The 18,407-nt window shown below is 32.6% G+C and overlaps 3 protein-coding genes across 3 annotated transcripts; 1 reads left to right on the top strand and 2 right to left on the bottom strand.

The window, feature by feature from the left end:
* The first annotated feature begins 3,220 nt into the window (after nucleotides 1–3,220).
* LOC112710564 (calvin cycle protein CP12-1, chloroplastic) lies at nucleotides 3,221–4,167 on the top strand. The gene has a single exon (XM_025762834.3). The coding sequence runs from the start codon at nucleotides 3,594–3,596 to the stop codon at nucleotides 3,990–3,992; it is 399 nt and encodes a 132-aa protein (XP_025618619.1). The 5' UTR covers nucleotides 3,221–3,593; the 3' UTR covers nucleotides 3,993–4,167.
* An 8,453-nt stretch (nucleotides 4,168–12,620) lies between these two features.
* LOC112710563 (cytochrome c oxidase subunit 5C-2) lies at nucleotides 12,621–14,070 on the bottom strand. The gene is made up of 2 exons (XM_025762833.3): nucleotides 13,863–14,070; nucleotides 12,621–13,026 (listed from the first exon to the last, which is right to left on the bottom strand). The coding sequence occupies exon 2, from the start codon at nucleotides 13,004–13,006 to the stop codon at nucleotides 12,812–12,814; it is 195 nt and encodes a 64-aa protein (XP_025618618.1). The 5' UTR covers nucleotides 13,007–13,026; nucleotides 13,863–14,070; the 3' UTR covers nucleotides 12,621–12,811.
* A 2,812-nt stretch (nucleotides 14,071–16,882) lies between these two features.
* Nucleotides 16,883–18,015, bottom strand: LOC114924432 (uncharacterized). Its single transcript, XM_029288988.1, has 3 exons — nucleotides 17,547–18,015; nucleotides 17,388–17,494; nucleotides 16,883–17,332 (listed from the first exon to the last, which is right to left on the bottom strand). Exons 1-3 carry the CDS (start codon nucleotides 18,013–18,015, stop codon nucleotides 16,883–16,885), a joined length of 1,026 nt encoding a protein of 341 aa, XP_029144821.1.
* Nucleotides 18,016–18,407: the final 392 nt, after the last annotated feature.

Below are 18,407 nucleotides of genomic sequence, written 5' to 3'. Positions count from 1 at the left end.
GTTGAAAATGAATTTTTGGATAAGATATCTGGGCAGTAGTAAGGATTGTGGTTCGTCCTGCTTGCTCTGGGTCAATGATTGAGGTACCAGAGCAGTAGCAAGGATTGTGGTTCATCGCGCTTGCTTCAAGTCAGTGATTGTGATACCTAGTTAATAGCAGCAGTAGTGGATTATTCCACTTGCTCCAAGTTGAGTCTTTAAACACCCGCTTGGGTAGTAGCAGCATTAGTGGTTTATTCCACTTGCTCTGGGTTAAGCTAGTAGTAGTAAGGGGGTTGTGCCTCAGACCCACTTGCTCCGCAATTGGTGTTTCTATCCAAGGTTAGCTACCAAGACATGTCGAGTTTGGCTATATAACCAACAGATGATATCATTAGTCATAGGGCAGACATGCATCATGTGCATTTGTATTGATTTGCCTAATTGCTTATCTGTAATTAACTGCTACTTATCCTATATTCTGTACTTGCTATCCATAATTGTGCTTTCCTTGTATGCTTTGTTTGTGTGTGCAACTGAGAGATCTCTCGTGTGGTGGAGGTGTGAGGAGGGTTGTTCCACCCGGTGAATTCGAAGGTTAGAAGGAGACAGAAGGAGGGGTGTCGGGTTAAAGATGGATTTAGGACCTAAATAGCTTAGACAATCACCTTAATCTATGGTTTAGTATATTTCATTAAGTTTAAATTTGAGTGTCGGAGTTCTAAAATTGCCTATGGCTTTCCTGGTATCTTATATATTACCTAAGTTGGCACCTTTACCATACTGAGAACCTCTGGCTCTCATTTCATATATATATATATATATATATATATATATTACTATTTTCAAATGCAGGATGCGAGGCACCGTACTAAGCATTCTAGAGACTCTTGAAAGTAAAGAACTATCTTGGGATTCGGTGTTTGTATTCTGTTTATGTTTATATATGTAAATATATTCTCCACCTTGTATATATTATATTTTGTCCCTCCTAAAGGTTGATAGGGAGAAACAGGTGTTTATTTTACAATTTGAGTTTATTTTGGGTTACATATATGTATATCTATACTCTGGTCGGCCTTTGCTTCGCATGTCGAGTCTGGAACTTATTAATTATATCTTTGGAACTCCAATCTTATTTGTATATTATCATTTTCCGTTCAATCTTATCTATCTTTCTGCGTTGATATGATCGTGAGCGGTGCGCTTTTCTGTTTGGTGTTTTATTCAACTTCTTTTTTTAAGGTTCCTAATTACAATTTCTTTAAACTATATTATTTACGTATTTTTATTTTAGAGGTCGTATCATCTCGCTACCTCTAATTTATGTCCTATGCATAAAGCTCTGTGTCGTAGGGTGTTACAAAATACAACAAGAAGGTCATAGATTCAATCCTTCATTCTCTAGGCCATTCTGAAATCTTCAAATCGATCAAGGACTCAATTCTAGACTCAACTTTTCTAATTACTCCTTAGTTTCTCACACTTTGAACTTGCATACTGAACTTGAGAGAAATAAACATAAACTTGAAATCATCCATCATTCAATTTCAAAGGCACACCTTAGACAATCACAAACAGATACCAAGCGTATGTATGTCATGGAATGAATCACCATAACTGATAGGTACCATCCTTGCCAAGTCATGCTACTCAGCCACCGGCATCCAAGTTGCCTGGCGAGCGGCATAAGCCGATTTGTAATCAAGTCCACGAGCCTCTAAAGTTTCAGAATCGAATTCAAAATCGAATTGAGTATCATTCCACCACACAGTACAAGAAATACTCTTCATTGACAAAAAGAGCGTACATCCTTGTTAAATTATTAGAGTTAGCATAATCATCATCATACTTAGGCTCATGGTATCATCTTAATCATCATAAAAAAATAATAGGTGTAAAGCCCCATAATGGAGACGGAAAACCTTCATCTCATGAGACACTTGGCCTTGACATTCATACACTTGCTCATTAAGAGCCTTCATAAGATATGAGGCTTTGTGTCTAATATAGGAAAAACCTTTTCTTAGGACACTTTGCCGTACTTCCATGTCCATAAATCATGTTTCCATCTTGGATGGCCTTCTTTGGCATCAAGAGTACTTATCATACTAATCAAGTCACTATAGACAATTCTTGACATAGTTGGCAGTCTTTTTCCTTAAATCCTTAATCATTAGCCCTTGAACAAGAAGTACATAACATGATTTCCAAAGTATTTCAGTTATAAAGAGAACAATTCGTGAATTACAAAAAACTTCAAGATACCACGTTATAAGATGAATATCTTAGTTTGGCTCTAGCTCTTTAATCTCAAATGATATAAAAAATCCTCCATAATGCACTCTCATCCTTACTTTGGTAGTGATGCTATGACATCACTAAGGTTTTATGGGTACTACATTAATTTGACACTTAGAGAATGATCCTAAAGCATTAGAGTACCAATTCTATTTGAAATCAGTGTTTTCTGCATTTTATGGTGAAGCAAATCGTATCTCTAGCCTAGAGAACCAAATTCTCCATGATGCTCTGTTTTGAGAAATGCGATTCTCCACCAATTGGATCGCTATTTGGGTTTTCAAATGCTAGAAGCTATTGACTTCATCACTCTCCAGTGCAAAATTCTACACATCACACCACATTCATTTAACTAAATTGAACTAAAATTGTAATAAATTATTTTAAATAAAAACTAATTTTTTTCAAGAACAAATTAAATCAAAATGAAGCCATACCCGTTTCTTTTATAGAAACTAATTTATTAAAAATCAGATTTTGTATTTTAATTTTTTTTAAAACCAAACAGACAATCATTGGCCGACTTATTAGCAAATTCTGATCGCCCAATTGGTATATAATATTTGTCAATTTATTATGTAAAAAAGTGTTCTGGTACTATTTCAATTGAACGCTCCTACCTTTAGATCAAGAATTTCATAGTGAACATATAATCTAATTTTTAGTAGTCCTAATAGTAATTGGGATCCCTTTCCAGTAAAGCCAAAATTCTTTGGCAAATTTAATCAATATTTCACACATATTGAACTAACAAATAAGTGACAGGGAGAGATTACGTTTCCTAACAATTTGTCTACATTATTTTACGGCAAATATTAGACCATATGGCTAGCTAACTCCCATATGGAAGTTTGATATTTTCACGTTCAAACAAATACTGTTATAAAAGAGCAAAAAAATATCAAGATTTTTTTTTATTATCCAAAAGATCATGTAATCATATACCATTATTCTCATTAGATAGCCAAATTCAAGTTGCAACTTGCATACAAATTAAATATCACATAAAAACAAAGATCTAGAAATATCATTTGTTTTCCCAAGAAAAAATATCTTTCTCATCAGAAAAGAAAATGAAAAAAAAAATCTAAGAAACATGTGTACTTGGCGTGGAAGGTAACAATTAGATCACACTGGATAAGAAACATGTGTTCACGAATCCTCACCATCCTCACTTATATATTAATCCCCTTACACCCTATTTCGCTCATTAAACCTCATCTTCATTTGTAACGACCAAAAACCCTTAACAGGTACTACTTAAATATCTCAACAAATAACAAGAAAGAAGAACAAAAAAAACCAGAGGAAAAATGGCGACCATTTCTACTGTAACCCTCTCAATTCCTGCTAGAGTAATTGCCAAGGGAGTAGAGATCCCTCAAAAAGCTCAAACCATCAAGTTCTCACCTGTATTCAGGCTCAACCAAAGGTGGCCCTGTTTAACCGGGTCGGGCCGGCCATCTTCGGTCCGACCGCTTCATGCAGCCCCGGATAAGATATCGGAGAAGGTAGAGAAGAGCATAAAGGAGGCCGAGGAAGCATGTACTGATAACCCGGCAAGCAACGAGTGTGCGGCGGCTTGGGATGAGGTAGAGGAGCTGAGCGCGGCGGCGAGCCATGCGAGGGACAAGAAGAAAGAATCGGACCCGCTTGAGAATTACTGCAAGGATAACCCGGAGACTGATGAGTGCCGCACCTATGATAACTGATGATGAGGGCGGTTTCATTCCCGAGTCCGTTATGCTCAAGATATAAATAAAGAATTATATCAATATTTTTATGTAATTGTTTTTAAGTTTCTGTTACATGCATGAGTTGAACAGATACCATGTACTCTTAATTAATTATTTGTATTGAAGCATGATAAACGACGAGATTATTTCATATAGCATATAACCTAGTTAGGTTGTTCTCATCTATCATTTGTGGGGTTTACTGATTCGCTGTAGATTTAGGACATGTGACAACATGGTGACTAAAATTAAATCATGAAACTTTTTTTGTTTCACTGCGTGAACATTTTCATTAATTAAAAAGTTTCAAATGATGAATAAATAATCATTTGTATTTATAAAAAAAAATACTGATATATGTACTCACACTAGATCGAAACTAAATTTATATTTATACAAGATATCTTTCGTATGACAAAAATATTCGTGGCACTTCAACCTTCTAAAGATAAAATACTTTTGTCACACAGAGAGTATCTTACATGAATAAAAATAAACATTTTTATCTTTTATAGGTACAAATGGTTATTTATTCTTCAAATTATTAATCGTTTTAATGTGTTATAAAATTTTAAAAAAAGTTATCATTAATTTTGTGAAAAGGACTAAGTTTCTCTTTCATTCTATTTTTAGTTCTGAATAAATTAGGGAAAGGTGCAAAATAAAATAAAGCACTTGTAAGTGTGTGTTTGGATTATAATTTGTGCAAATGAGAGTTTGTATAAAAGTAATTTTGCAGACTTGATTTTGATAAAAAGTAAGTTTGCGTTAACGTAATTTATGTTTGGCAATCTTTATATGAAAATAGATTATAATAAAATAAATATTGTTTGGAATATACACTCAAAATCATTTTTAGATAAAAAATTATTAAAAGAGACATCAATTTAAATAAATTTTTATATTATCCTATCATTTTACTTTAGATATTTGAATCAATCTTATTAATTTATTTTATAATAAAATTAATATTTACTTATTAAATTAAAGTGACATATAAAAAATTGATAAAATATATTTTAATACATAAAAATATTAAAGGGAATACTATACATTTTATAATGTCAAACAAAAAGAAAATGGTCTATATTAGTTTAGTATATTATTTTAGTACTGTTTCTATTCTTTAATTTAGTATCATTTTGGACTATAAATTTTTATAATTAGTATATAATAAAAACGAAAATAAAATACAATAATAAAAAGTACAATAAAAACAAAAAAAAGAACAAAAAAATTCCATACAAACATAAAATATAATAATTATAACTAAGAACATATATCATATGAACAAAAAAATTACAATAAGTAAATAAAATTCATATGAATAAAATTAAATAAAAAAATAAAAAATTTTATACACAACATAAATATAATACAATAAAGGATAAAAAAAAGAATTTATATAAACAAAAATTAATAAAGTATAATAAAAATTAATAAAAATAAAAATTTATATTAATAAGTTGTCATTATGAATAAAAAATACAATAAAAATATGACATCAGAACACTAAAAAAATAATATCAGAATACAAAAGTAATATAAAAAATATTTATATATAAATAAAAAATACAATAAAAATCAAAATATGAAAGAGAGTACTACAAGTAATAAAAAATTAAAATATTTTTCTTAACAAATCTGAAAAATTTTGATGAAAAAAATTGAAACCAAAAACATATACAAAGAACTATTATGAAAATTATATGGTTACTTACATCATTTTTATAGAAGAAAATGAAGGATAGAATTGGTAGAAGAGGAATAATTTTCTTACTTAATTTCTCAATTGTAATTAGCTTTTTCCAACGTGAACGCAGAAGCTAGAATTTTTAGCTTTCTGTAAACGTACGTTTAGAAGCAAATTTACTTCTAGATTCAGAGTTTTAAAGGGTTGCCAAATATAAAGATGAAATGTTCAAAACACTCAAACGAGCTTCTCTTTTCTCCAACGTGAACTCCAAACACACTCTTAAAAAAAATTAAATATAGTAAACATTTTATCCTTCACATCTAAAATAAACTTTAATTCTATTTTTGTAGCGTATGAAGGAAAGGTAAGCGTGATAATCAAGATGGGATGAAAGGATGATAATGATATTCATGATGTAGGGGGTATGGTTAAGAAGGCTTTAAGGTAGTGTTTGGTGGAGAGACAGAGACAGAAAGATTGAGACTGAGAGACTAAGACTAAGAGACAAAGATTGAAATAAATTTTAGTATTCTGTTTGATGCAAAATGGGAGACAGAAATTGAAAAAAGAATAAAATTCTAATTTAATTTGCACAAAGGGTAAAATTAGAATTAATTAATTGAAATGAATGTATTTTAGGTATAAAATGTTATTAAAGTTTCAGTCTCCATCTCTAAAAATTTTAGTCCCCTGTGTCCTCACTTTTTGGAAGTAATTTTGGAGACAGAGACATAAATTTTAGTACCAGTCTCTGAATCAATAAACATGATACTGAATTTCAGTCTCCCAGTCTCTGTCTTAGTACCTCAAAACAAACGCTACCTAAGAGACTGGGGGTAAGGTTGGCAGTAGGGCTATAAGGAGCATATTTTTATTCTATTCAATTTTGTTATGTCTTTTTTCAATTTTTATACTATTCATCTCACCTCTATCTACAAGTAGTAGAATCTTATATTTTTAATTCGTCTCTATAGATATCCGTCCCACTTCTATCGTAGTTATCAAAATTAAATAACAATTTTAAATTTATATATTTATACATAAATTAAGATAAAAATTTAAATTCATATGTAAATTAAAATCTAAACATAAAATTCATACCATGTCCAATAATATGATATTAAAATAAAAATTAGTGTTTGATCTCTACAAATTTAACACCATAATAAAAAAATTATAGCATTAAATAGAAATAAGTCTTCAATCTAATTTTTGATCATTTTTCAACTCTTTATCATCATTAATAATTTGAAAGTCAAAATGTAAACCTAAAAATAAAAAAAGATAACAATTAAAAACTTAATAAGGAGCAACACAGTTACTTTGTGTGTCTTCTCTAGTATTATTAGTCATGAAATAATTTTAAATGACCTATATTAAAAAAATTGTAAAAACTAAAAAAATTAAACAAAGTAGCAAACCATATATAAAGCACCTATTGAAAAAAAAATGAAGAAACCATTACAACATAGCAATTAGACCCATTACACATATATAAACTAAATAAAATCACAAAACCGTTATTTTTAATCAACATATATAAACTTTTGCAACATTCCAACATCAGCAATTAGAACCCAAAGCTGATAATGATTTAAAATGAAACATAAAAAATGAACATTATGCAATAAGGACATGCACATAAATGAAGTACAGATTCAGAACATTCTGCAATAAGAATATGCACATAAATAAAGTGCAGATTCAGATTCAGATATAAATTGAAGCACATATATAAATACAAAATTGAATGCAGATTACATGTAAAATTGAGTCATAAATTACACATATATAAACAAAATTGAAGCACAAATTCACAAATTGCATATTCATATTCAAACATTTAATAAAGTGCAGATTCATGCATTCATAATGTGAGAGAGAGATGGGAGGAACTTACCACGGACAAAGAAACAGAGGAGGAAGACAACGACACAGGAAGCTTCAACGTTTAGAGGATAGTGGAACCACAGAGATGGTGACGGGCCCGGCAGCGCAGCGACGGCGACTCGGCAAAGAGATCGGCAGCACAGCGACACCGACAGGCTCGGCAGCACAATGACGGCAACAGGTTCAACAGCACAGCGATGACGACTAGAACTGTGATGGCGAGTGACGACTAGAACTGGGGTTGGCTGTGGAAAAGATGATGACTTTGGTTCTCTGCTAGGGTTAGACTAACTGGGGGTATGAGGATATGAGGAAAATCCTAATTCTTAAGATATATATATATATATCCCAGGGCGTGTTCACCTTAAACCCGACCTACCCCGCCCTGAACAAAACCCGCCATACACCAGGTCAGGTTATTACCCACCCCGATTAGGTAGGAGCGGTTTGGGTACCCGCAGGTTCGGGTGCTCTTGCCAACCCTAATTGGAGGTAGGGTGCCACATTAGCATATATTTATCACAATAAGATACAGAAAAAAAAAATCTTAAACAGTCTTTGACAATTATCTCGAAAGACAACGAAATTCTCAATAAAACAAGATACTCTTTTCAGCCCTTGAACTTTATTTATGTGAGACTGATTAATCCCTCTATCAATATTTTTTCTTTTTATTAATGAAATAAGCTTAAATAGCATGTTAAACTGTTGATTCATCTGTTAAGAGCTAACTAAAATTGACAAATTCATTCAATGAGAATCTCGTTGTCTTTTAGGAGGTAATTAGTTTTTTAATTTTTTTGGTTACTTTTTTCAAATATATTGACTAAAATTATTATATAAAACTAAGAAATATTAGTAATTTTTAAATTATTTTCACTTATAAAAATTAAATAGAGGATATATTAGTAACTAATGTGTCACATAAGCATATTTTAGAAAAAAATCATTGATAAAGAGACTAACTAGTCTTACAAAGTTAATTATCAAAGGACAAAATGAATATTTTTTTCTTAGGAGTTTCACATTAATAGTATTTTTATCTTATTAGGTATAATATATGGGAAAGTCTATGGTGCTGACCGCAAGAATCAACATGTGAAGTTAACACTATGTGGCAAGTTATGATTTGGACGCGTGCAAATAATCTTTAACTATGATAACGGGTTTGAGAAAATAACGGTTAGGGAGCCAGATACATCCTATTTTTTGTTGGAGGAAGTAGGTTAATTAAGTGTGATTAGGTGATTAAATTTAAGATGTTGCTGGGCTGAACTTTTGACACGCTGATGGACCAGGAGTGATATAGCCTGCTTTCTTTTTTGGTAATTTTCACAAATTAAAATACCATGTCAAAAACAATGGTCAAATAAGACGGAAAATCTGAATACTATGTATTATTAAAAAAAAGTAAAGTATTAATCAAGTTAGGTTGATCTAGTGATTAGCTCACTAGTCCTCTTAAGTAAGTATTGTGGGTTCGAATTCTGTCTTGTGCATGTAAATACATAAATATTTATTTATTATTTTTCTTACAATTTAAATAAAATATTTTCTATAGAACTAAAAAGATGTTATAAAAACCTAAAAGTAGGTTTATGTTTAGATATCTCATGCACAAAGATCTTTTTATCTATTAATTATATTTGGGTATAACGATATAAAAGTATTTTTTTGTTTATTTATTACATAAAAAAATATCTTTTTTTTTTAAGAAAAAATATTTTAAAAAAAAGATATTTTTTATTTTTCTAATACTTTTACTTTTACTACTAGAAATTTGCCAAACACCCTAAACAATAAAAAAAGATATTTTTTTATCAAGATAATGGCTCCTAAACAAGCACTTTGTTGAGCTTATACTTGTTCTCCAAATTAACGACATTGTTCTTGTACTGTTGTTATGTACGATGTTTCGTTAGTTATTTAACTTTAATCTCACAGTAGGACTATATTGAAGCTAAAGAAATTTTTTTTTGGATTCAAATAGGACATTTTAAACCTTAAGGACCAAAACAGAATTACGCCCAAACATAAAGACTAATTTAATATTTTACCCAATTAAAAAATTATCTTTACCAAAAAGATTTTAATATATTATAGACGTTTGAATTAATTACCATTCACAAAGTAATATAAAATAAATATCTATAATAAGATGTAGTTGGTATTAAAAAAAAAAACAACGATTATTATTCATTATATGTTTTTTGAATTAGTTACCCTTCATTTATAAATTTATTTTTTTATTTATCATTGAGTAATAATTTATTGCTCTTAAAAGATTATTACTCAAATAAATTAAAAAATGAAAAAGACTTTTTTTATTGTAATAGATTTATTTGAGTCATAATTCAGCAAAAATAATAAATTATTACTCAAATAAATCTATTGTAATAAATATTTTTTATTTTTTTATTTGAATAATAATTTTTTAACTAAACAAATAAATTATTACTCAAATAATAAATTATTACTAAAAAATAAATAAATAAATTATTAGATTAATAAATAAAATAAATAAACAGTAATTACTTAAAAAATATATAATGACTAGAGTGAGTTATTTTTTTGAAAAAATAATAAATATATATTATAATAGATATTTAATGAGGTGCTAGGAAGGGTTAATATAATGGAATTTAATTCGGACAGTAGCTGAATACATGTTAAAATAAATTGAGAAGTTAAGGTTTTACTACTCAATTGTAATATGATTATAGGGTTAATAAAATGTTTAGTAATAGATTATTATTTATATTTCTAGTGTATTCGTGGTCCATACGAATAATTGCAATATGATTGTAATAAATTTTTTGGCATAGCATATCACTCCTGGCCCATCCCATCAACATGTCAAAAATTCAGCACATTAACATTCTAACCAATTTGGGTTGGTCTAGTGGTTAGCTCACTAGTCCATTTAAGCAAGTGTTGGGAGTTCGAACCCCGCCTTGTGCATGCAACAACTCAATAAAAAATAGGACATATCATATGTCAACTTCACATGTTAATTTTCGCGGTCAGCACCATAGACTTTCCCATAATGTATCTCACTCAATAGCCTAAGTAGTTTTTTTTTTTTTTTTTTATATCTATAGCCTAAGTAGTTTGATATCCTGATCAAACTCCTTTAAATTGAAAAAATTGGCAATGAGAAAGTAAATGATCTAATCACCCTTGAATCAAAATAATTAAATTTACACGTCATAGAAGTTACAAATTTAATAGCGATTAAACTATTACATCTCCTCACTTAAAAGAATACTTTTCCTTGATATCTGGTCTAGTTTTCGTAATCTTGATTCGAAGCACTAAGAACAATGTTTATTCCAAACCATTCATCAAAATTTTACTATCAAAATCGAGGGAGCGTGTAACTCCAATCATTATATTACCATTGAAGAACTAGCCTTGCATAGTACTAGTTATAACTTATAACACATCCATTCATTAATGTACTATTCTAAGTGGATGTGGATCAAACTACTTTTGCAACTTTTGGGAGATTGAAAAAACACATGTTCGAACTCTAATACCTTACAAAATGCAAAAGTTATCGTTCATTTAACTCCAAAAGTCACACTACGCAACGACAAAATAAAATAAATAACTAGGCTTAAATGACCAATAACTTTTGGAGCAATCTAATCCCAGCTAAAAATAAGCGAGAATGCAGAAAATGTACGCTGCATCTTTAAATATAACTTCAGTTATTTGAAGGGTCATGAATAATTTATTATATCTTTTAGCACAGCTCTTCATTCAAAACTACTTAACCTTCTGTACAAATTCTACATCTCATCAGAAAAAATGGAACAGCAGAAGGATCAAACTCCTAAACCGCACTAATCGAACTAAATGCAGACTTATGAATGGCCTTACTATGACAACCCCAGCATCCAAATTCTAGCATGGAATATTGCCCTCAAAGTTGTTGGACAAACAAAATTTGGATAAATGCAATACCCTTTTACAGAGAAAACAATTTCCTACTACTAGCAGCCAGATATCCTTTTTATATAGAAAGATAACCAAAGCTGGTTTACAGTTTATATACCTTGGTATTCTGACATCCTATAGGAACCCACATATCAGCAAAGTGCATGAGAGCAGCGGGGAAAGAGGGAATAAAAATAGATAGTATTTAAGGGTTGCCGGTCTGGAGGAGAAAATTATAATAAACATGTAATGATAATGGGAGAGTATATGCATGAGGGGAAAAAGGAGAATTAAAGTCAAACTGAGAGAAACTTGGTGTGGTATTAAGACTTTAGGACGGTGAAGAGCTCAATAAAAAAGCCCAAGTTTTTCTCTTTCTTCCATTTTTTGTGCTTGGAAACCAACAACCAATATCATACAAAACTTCTTGATAATTTCCTCTAAGGTTTTCTTAGTTCTTCCCCTACCTCTAGCAACAAAACTACCCATCCATCTTATCCATTCTCTTAAATGGAGCCTCGATAGCTCATCTACGAAAATGTTAATATTGTCCAAGACAAGATCTTTCCATCTCTACAGTTGATGTTATTACAACTCTCTAATGTACTCATTCCTAATGATATCTAAGTCCAGTGACACTAGTGAGTCCACTCATCTACTAAGTATCTTCATCTAAGCAATTTATCTGGTAGGTACATAAATGAGATACCTATTTATATCACCTACACACTGCTTAGCAATTTTATTTCTTTATTTACCTTTTACACTACTAATATTATGCTTATGGTTTTGTATATTTAATTTCTAGGATATGATAAGAAAGAATACATCTTACTAGTGACTCTAAAAGATTGTCATGTTATGACACAAGACATTAAGTCTTTAACCAAAAAGGCGAAAACACCTGTTTGTAACAGTATTGTATGTCATGAACAATTCCAATGCAACCAAATGTATGATGTTAAATCCTGCATACTTCAAGAGAATTTGATTTACTCTTTAAAAAGGTCAGCAGAGTCTACATTGAAGAAAAATAAGAGCAAAGACATCCATATTTTGTGCAGCAACAAGAAATATAACTCAAGCACAAAACAACATACAGCTTCCTGAAATTTCTACAAGCAAACATAGTCCATAAGTACCAAAACAGTGTATGAAATTTATTCTTTTGAATCTACAATAAGTCAGCTCATTTGCAACGAGCCAATGGAATATAGAAGGGAAAAAGATTATACAACACAAGGCATAGGCACAACACAAGAACTTTTCATTCTTCCTCTGCAACAACACTAATCTCACCTTTTTCCAGTAAATCGTAAAAGGCCCTGACTTTTCTCTGTTCATTCCAGTGATGCATCTTCCAGACACTACCAGCAGCTAATCCAAGTGTTATTCCGATTATTATCTCCTTCACAACACTCGGTCCCTTCAAGGTAGCATGAGCAATCCTAGGACCAGACATTTCCTTCAAGCTTGTTAATTCTGCAAGTTATAAATTTGAGTTTATGTAAATATTTAATCACATAAAAGCGGTATATTCAAAACATGCTGAGCAATAATCAATCTGAAAGCATATTTGTTTCAACGAAATTGTAGAAAAATAATGCACAAAACAAATAAAAAGAGAAGAGGCATCTAATGATCTAATGCAAGCCATTTTGGCACAACTCATAATTGGGTGAACAATTTGGAAATTATCATTTCAGTTCTTCATCAAGAAATTTACAGCCCCATTTGTAATGGCCTCCCAAACTATATAGCTCACAACAAATCATAAATGATGACACACATTATACTCCCAATGAAGACAAACACTACAATGACTACTAGAACATGAACCAAAGCAATGAAAATTACGGCATAAAGATAAGCATACACAAAAGCACACATTATCCCTTAACCTTATACACCTTTTCAATTTTATACACCAAATTATTAGCTTGTACAGCTTTTTTTAGGCTTACCAAACATTCTGCAAAATAAAGTTTACCTTAGCAAAAAATTAAGAAACTCTATCATGGAACCAGACAACCAAAAACATAATTCACTTTTCCCCAATTATCTTTTAGTTTTGAAAAACCTTATGTCACCAGATTTGGCTTAAATAAACACAGTAATACACGCACATGATAAAGAGAATTCAGCGTAAATTTAGCTTAAGAGGTGGAGCGTTCAATAAATTGCATCAATCAAAGTGGCCAACAGAACAAACAAACAAAAAAAATCGATTCTCTATGAACTAGTTAACTGAATTACGGAAATTAATCATTCTGTAATGAATTTAGGTTGAAAATGAAGATATAAAAGGGGTAAAATACCAGAATCAGCGTGGCAGCAGTGGCAGAGCTTGAAGATCCGGATGAGAACTGAGAAGGGGTAAAATGACGAAGTCTCGCGAACGTGATATTGGTAGATATGACCATTGACCACTACGAAGGGTGCCTTGTAAGAAATAAAAAAACCGCACAACCATGAACTATTTTTTTTTGTGACCGAAGATAACACAAAGAAAAAAGATCTAAGATAAAGAGTACTCCTCTCTAATAATAATGTCTAAATTATTCGGCTAAACCAAAAAAAAAATAATGTCTAAATTATTAGGGGGTAGTAACCACTCTAAATATACCTGCTTGTTTAAAGCAGCAGTCTTAGCCATTAAATCAGCCGCTCTATTTGCTGTGCGCGGGATGAGAACTAAAGTAGCTGTCCAATTGCGCTGGAGCATCTCTTTGATTTTGTCAAGCAGATCAGAGTCATTCCTAATCATGCTGGTTGTGCCTCGCGAAACAAGAAGAAACGCATCAAGATTATCAGTTTCACAGATGACCTCTTTGCACTCGCAATCTCAAGCCATAATAAGCCTTCTCTAAATAGCATGAAGCTCACAACAGAGAACACTAGAAAGAGGTATACTGGCAGAATAATCTTTTATCCAAATTCTCATGCTGTCTCTAATAATACATCCAAAGCCAGCTAATTGCTCATTTTCAAAAACGCTTGCATCGCAGTTCACTTTACAAACATTCATTGGAGGTGGTTCCCAGTTATATTTCAAAGAAGGAATAATATGTTTTTTGTTGGTAACAACATTAGAAAAATCTCGAGCAGCATGTTTAACCAAGTGAACAATTTTCTCCTTACTCCATGGATCTTCTTGATGGAAGATGTCATTGTTCCTATCCCTCCAAATCCACCAAAAGGCCGCTGCAAAGAGAAACTCATTTTTATTGAGGTTAGTACGAATCCAAGACACAAAATCCAAACTAGAGTCCTCAGCGGTCATTCTCAAATTTAAGCTAATCCAAATCTGACGAGCTTTTTAGCAAGTCCTAAAGCAGTGGTTAATATCCTCTTGAGCAAGATAACATCTCTGACAAAAATTTAGAAGTAGCAAGACCTCTTTGAAAGCGGTAACTAGCTGTGGGAACTCCGTTGTTGAGGCAAAGTCAGAGCAAACACTTTATCTTCTCCGGTATTCTCAAGCGCCAAAGCCAAAGCCAATTTTCATTATCATTCCAGCCAAATTTCTTCTTCAATAGCCATTCATACCCTTTTTTAGTCGAGTAGGTGAGAGTATTTGAGTTTGTCCAAAACCAACCTGTTTTATCTCATGCCTGCTTGATAGGATCAAAGAGCATCAAATCAAGTTTAACTTCTTCTGGAATAATTGTGCAAAGAATATCCCACCGCCAATGCCCATGGTGTCAGACATCTTCTAACTTCAAGTGAGAATCAGAAATGTGCACAAAAGGAACCAAAGGAGCTAGCATTCCATATGGTCGCCAAGCATGATACCAAAAGGATTGAGACATCATGCCTGTACACTAATCAAAACCATCACGAAGCTTTTCTATTGTCTTATAAATTGCCCGCCAAGTGCTTGAAACATTATTAAAAAAATTGGGTGAAAAGCAAGAACTCCCATATAAATATTTTGCCAACATAATTCTTACCTAAAGCTTATCTTTATGATGCAGTAATTGCCAAACAAGCTTTCCGAGTAAAGCAAAATTTACACATTGGGTATCTCTAATTCCCAAGCCTCTATATTTTTTTGGAGTGACAACTTTGCTCCACTTGACCAAATTTATGCAACGCTCCCCCACCTTTTCCTTCCACAAGATTTGTCTAAGTACAGAATCAATCTTTTGACAAATCGAAGTAGGAAAAAGAGTCACTTGCATCTAATAAATAGGAAGAGAAGAAGCAACAGATTTAATTAAGCAAAGCCTGCTTGCTCTGTTAAGGAGCCGACCTTTCCAACTAGCCAGCCTATTCTTGATCTTCTCTAAAGAGTCCGAAAAAATAGATCTAGCAGCTCGAGGATGATTAAGGTTCACCCCAAGTATTTGCCTAGGTCACTAGTAAAGGGAATATGAGAAACACCAGACAACATTTTCTTCCTTCTATTAGAGATATTTCTAGAACAAATAACTTTAGATTTTTCAATGTTAACCTTCATACCTGAAGCTTTACAGAACAACTCCAAGGTGTGCACAATATTCTGAACTTGACTTTTCTTCGCTTTACAAAAAAGGAGGAGATCATCTGCAAACATTAAGTGAGAAACTCTAGGTCCCCCTCTAGAAATAGCCACACCATCCTAAATACCCTCGTCAACTTGTTTGGAAATAAAGCACGCCAATCTCTCCATGCACAAAACAAATAAATAAAGAGAAATTGGATCTCCTTGCCTGAGCCCTCTGCGAGGTTGGAAGCTGTCCAATCTATTCCCATTCCAAAGGATGGAAAGATTTGAGGCCTGAACACAATTCATTACAAGCCGAATAATTTGAGAAGGAAAGCCAAAAGATTCAAGAGTGTGCTCAAGAAAATTCCAATCAACTCTATCATAAGCCTTTTCTAAATCAATCTTAAAAGCCATAGCTCCTTTTCTAGACTTTGTCTGCTTAAGAAAGTGAAGAACTTCTTGGGCGACAATAATATTATCAGGTGCTCCTCTACCATGAATAAACCCTCCCTGAGTTGGGCTAACAATCTCATCCAAAAATGGTCGTAATCTATTAACCAACACTTTAGTCACTAGCTTATAAATTACATTACAAAGGTTTATTGGCCGAAAATCCTTCAATCTAGTTGGAGGGCCGCACTTAGGGATAAGAACAATCAAAGTTTCCAACAAGGAATGGCTTAATGTCTCCCCTAAGAATGCTTTCTGAACAGTACGTCATACCTCATGACCCACTACATCCCAATATTCCTTGAAGTAAAAAACTTGAAAACCATCCGGCCCAGGAGCTTTGAACGAGCTCATATTATCCAGAGCTTCTTTAACCTCCAACATTGTTACTGGTTTAGACAAATTATCACAAGCATCCTAGCTAAGAGCTGGCATAGGAATTTCTCCCATGGAATTAACCTCAACAGGCTTAGTAGAACAAAAAATATTTTTGAAGAAATGAACAACCTCCCTTTGCAAAACTTCCGGATCATCAGACCAAGACCCATCACTGACCAGAAACCCATGAACCTTGTTAGATTTTCTTCTAAGGATGGTTTGCATATGGAAAAAGCTAGTATTTCTATCACCATACCGAATCCATTGATCTCTTGACTTCTGGTACCAAAGCATTTCTTCCTGGGCCAAAACTATATTATACTCAGCTCTCAATTCTTCCTCTTTATGCTTCAGAATCGGATCATCGTCAGCTTCTATTTTTCGTTGAATACGATTCAAATAACCCTTCAATTCCCTCTTTTTAATAAAAATATTGCCGAAGACCGTAGAGTTGAATTCCAACGAAGCTTCTTGGACCCCAGCAACTTCCTATGAATGCCAAAGTCTGTACTATCCCAAGATTTCTGAACAATGGCCTTGTAACCAGGATGCGTTGCCCATGCCGCTTGGAATCTAAAAAGCCGGTTTCCTTTCTTGATAGGAACTTCTTGACATCGGATAAGTAGCGGACAATGATCAGAGTGGGAACGGCTGAGAACTTCAACAAAAGATTATGGAAAAAGAAGGCACCATTCTATAGTACAGTAAGCTCTATCCAATCTCTTTGCAATTTCTTTGTTTCCTTGAATTTTACGAAACCAAGTAAACCGTCTTCCAGAGATTGTCAGATCAAAAAGACCACAAGAATCTAGAGTACTTGCAAAGATATTACTGCGATTCGAATAGAAATTACCCCCCTTCACCTCATGAACACTCAAAATATCATTAAAATCCCCAACCACCACCCACGGGTCCTGAATGCACAAATCAATATCAAGCAGATGACTCCATAATTCTACTCTATTAGTGGCTTGAGGCCTGCCATAAACCGCACTGCAGATCCATCTTCGCCCACCACCATCAATTTCCAAAGTTATACATTGATTTATAGCCCAAAGAATTTTACAAGAAAAAATTAAATTAGCAGAGAGGAACCAAATTCCTCCCATGTATCCAACAGCATCTACAATCCCTACAGGATAATAGCCTAATCTCCCCCAAAATTCTTTCATAGTTTCAAACCCAATATGAGTTTCCACCAAAATAAAAAAAAGTTGGTTGAAACTTTCGTACCAACTCCTTACAGTGCACCCGAGACATCTTATTTGACGTCCCCTAACATTCCAACTAATAATATTTAAATGGTCACAATCCATAAAAAATAAATTAAATAATTGGAATGTTTAATCATTCTACCTCATGTTGATGGACCCTTGTCTCCAAGTGTCTTCTCGTGGATTTGCACCGCAGAACCATCATTCTTCTGTGGAGGTTAGTTCTCTAAGTTCGTTGTTGCACTAACTTTGTTAAGCTCTTTTTGTACTCGAGAATCCATTGACAATGCTTCAATAGGTGAGTTTTAAAGCGAAATAGGACGCTGCCTTTTGTGTCCTGCTTTAAAAAA

This window comes from Arachis hypogaea, chromosome 9 (genome assembly GCF_003086295.3).
Source record: "Arachis hypogaea cultivar Tifrunner chromosome 9, arahy.Tifrunner.gnm2.J5K5, whole genome shotgun sequence".
NCBI classification, from domain to species: Eukaryota; Viridiplantae; Streptophyta; class Magnoliopsida; order Fabales; family Fabaceae; genus Arachis; species Arachis hypogaea.
This window is presented reverse-complemented; position numbering and strand designations above follow the sequence as displayed.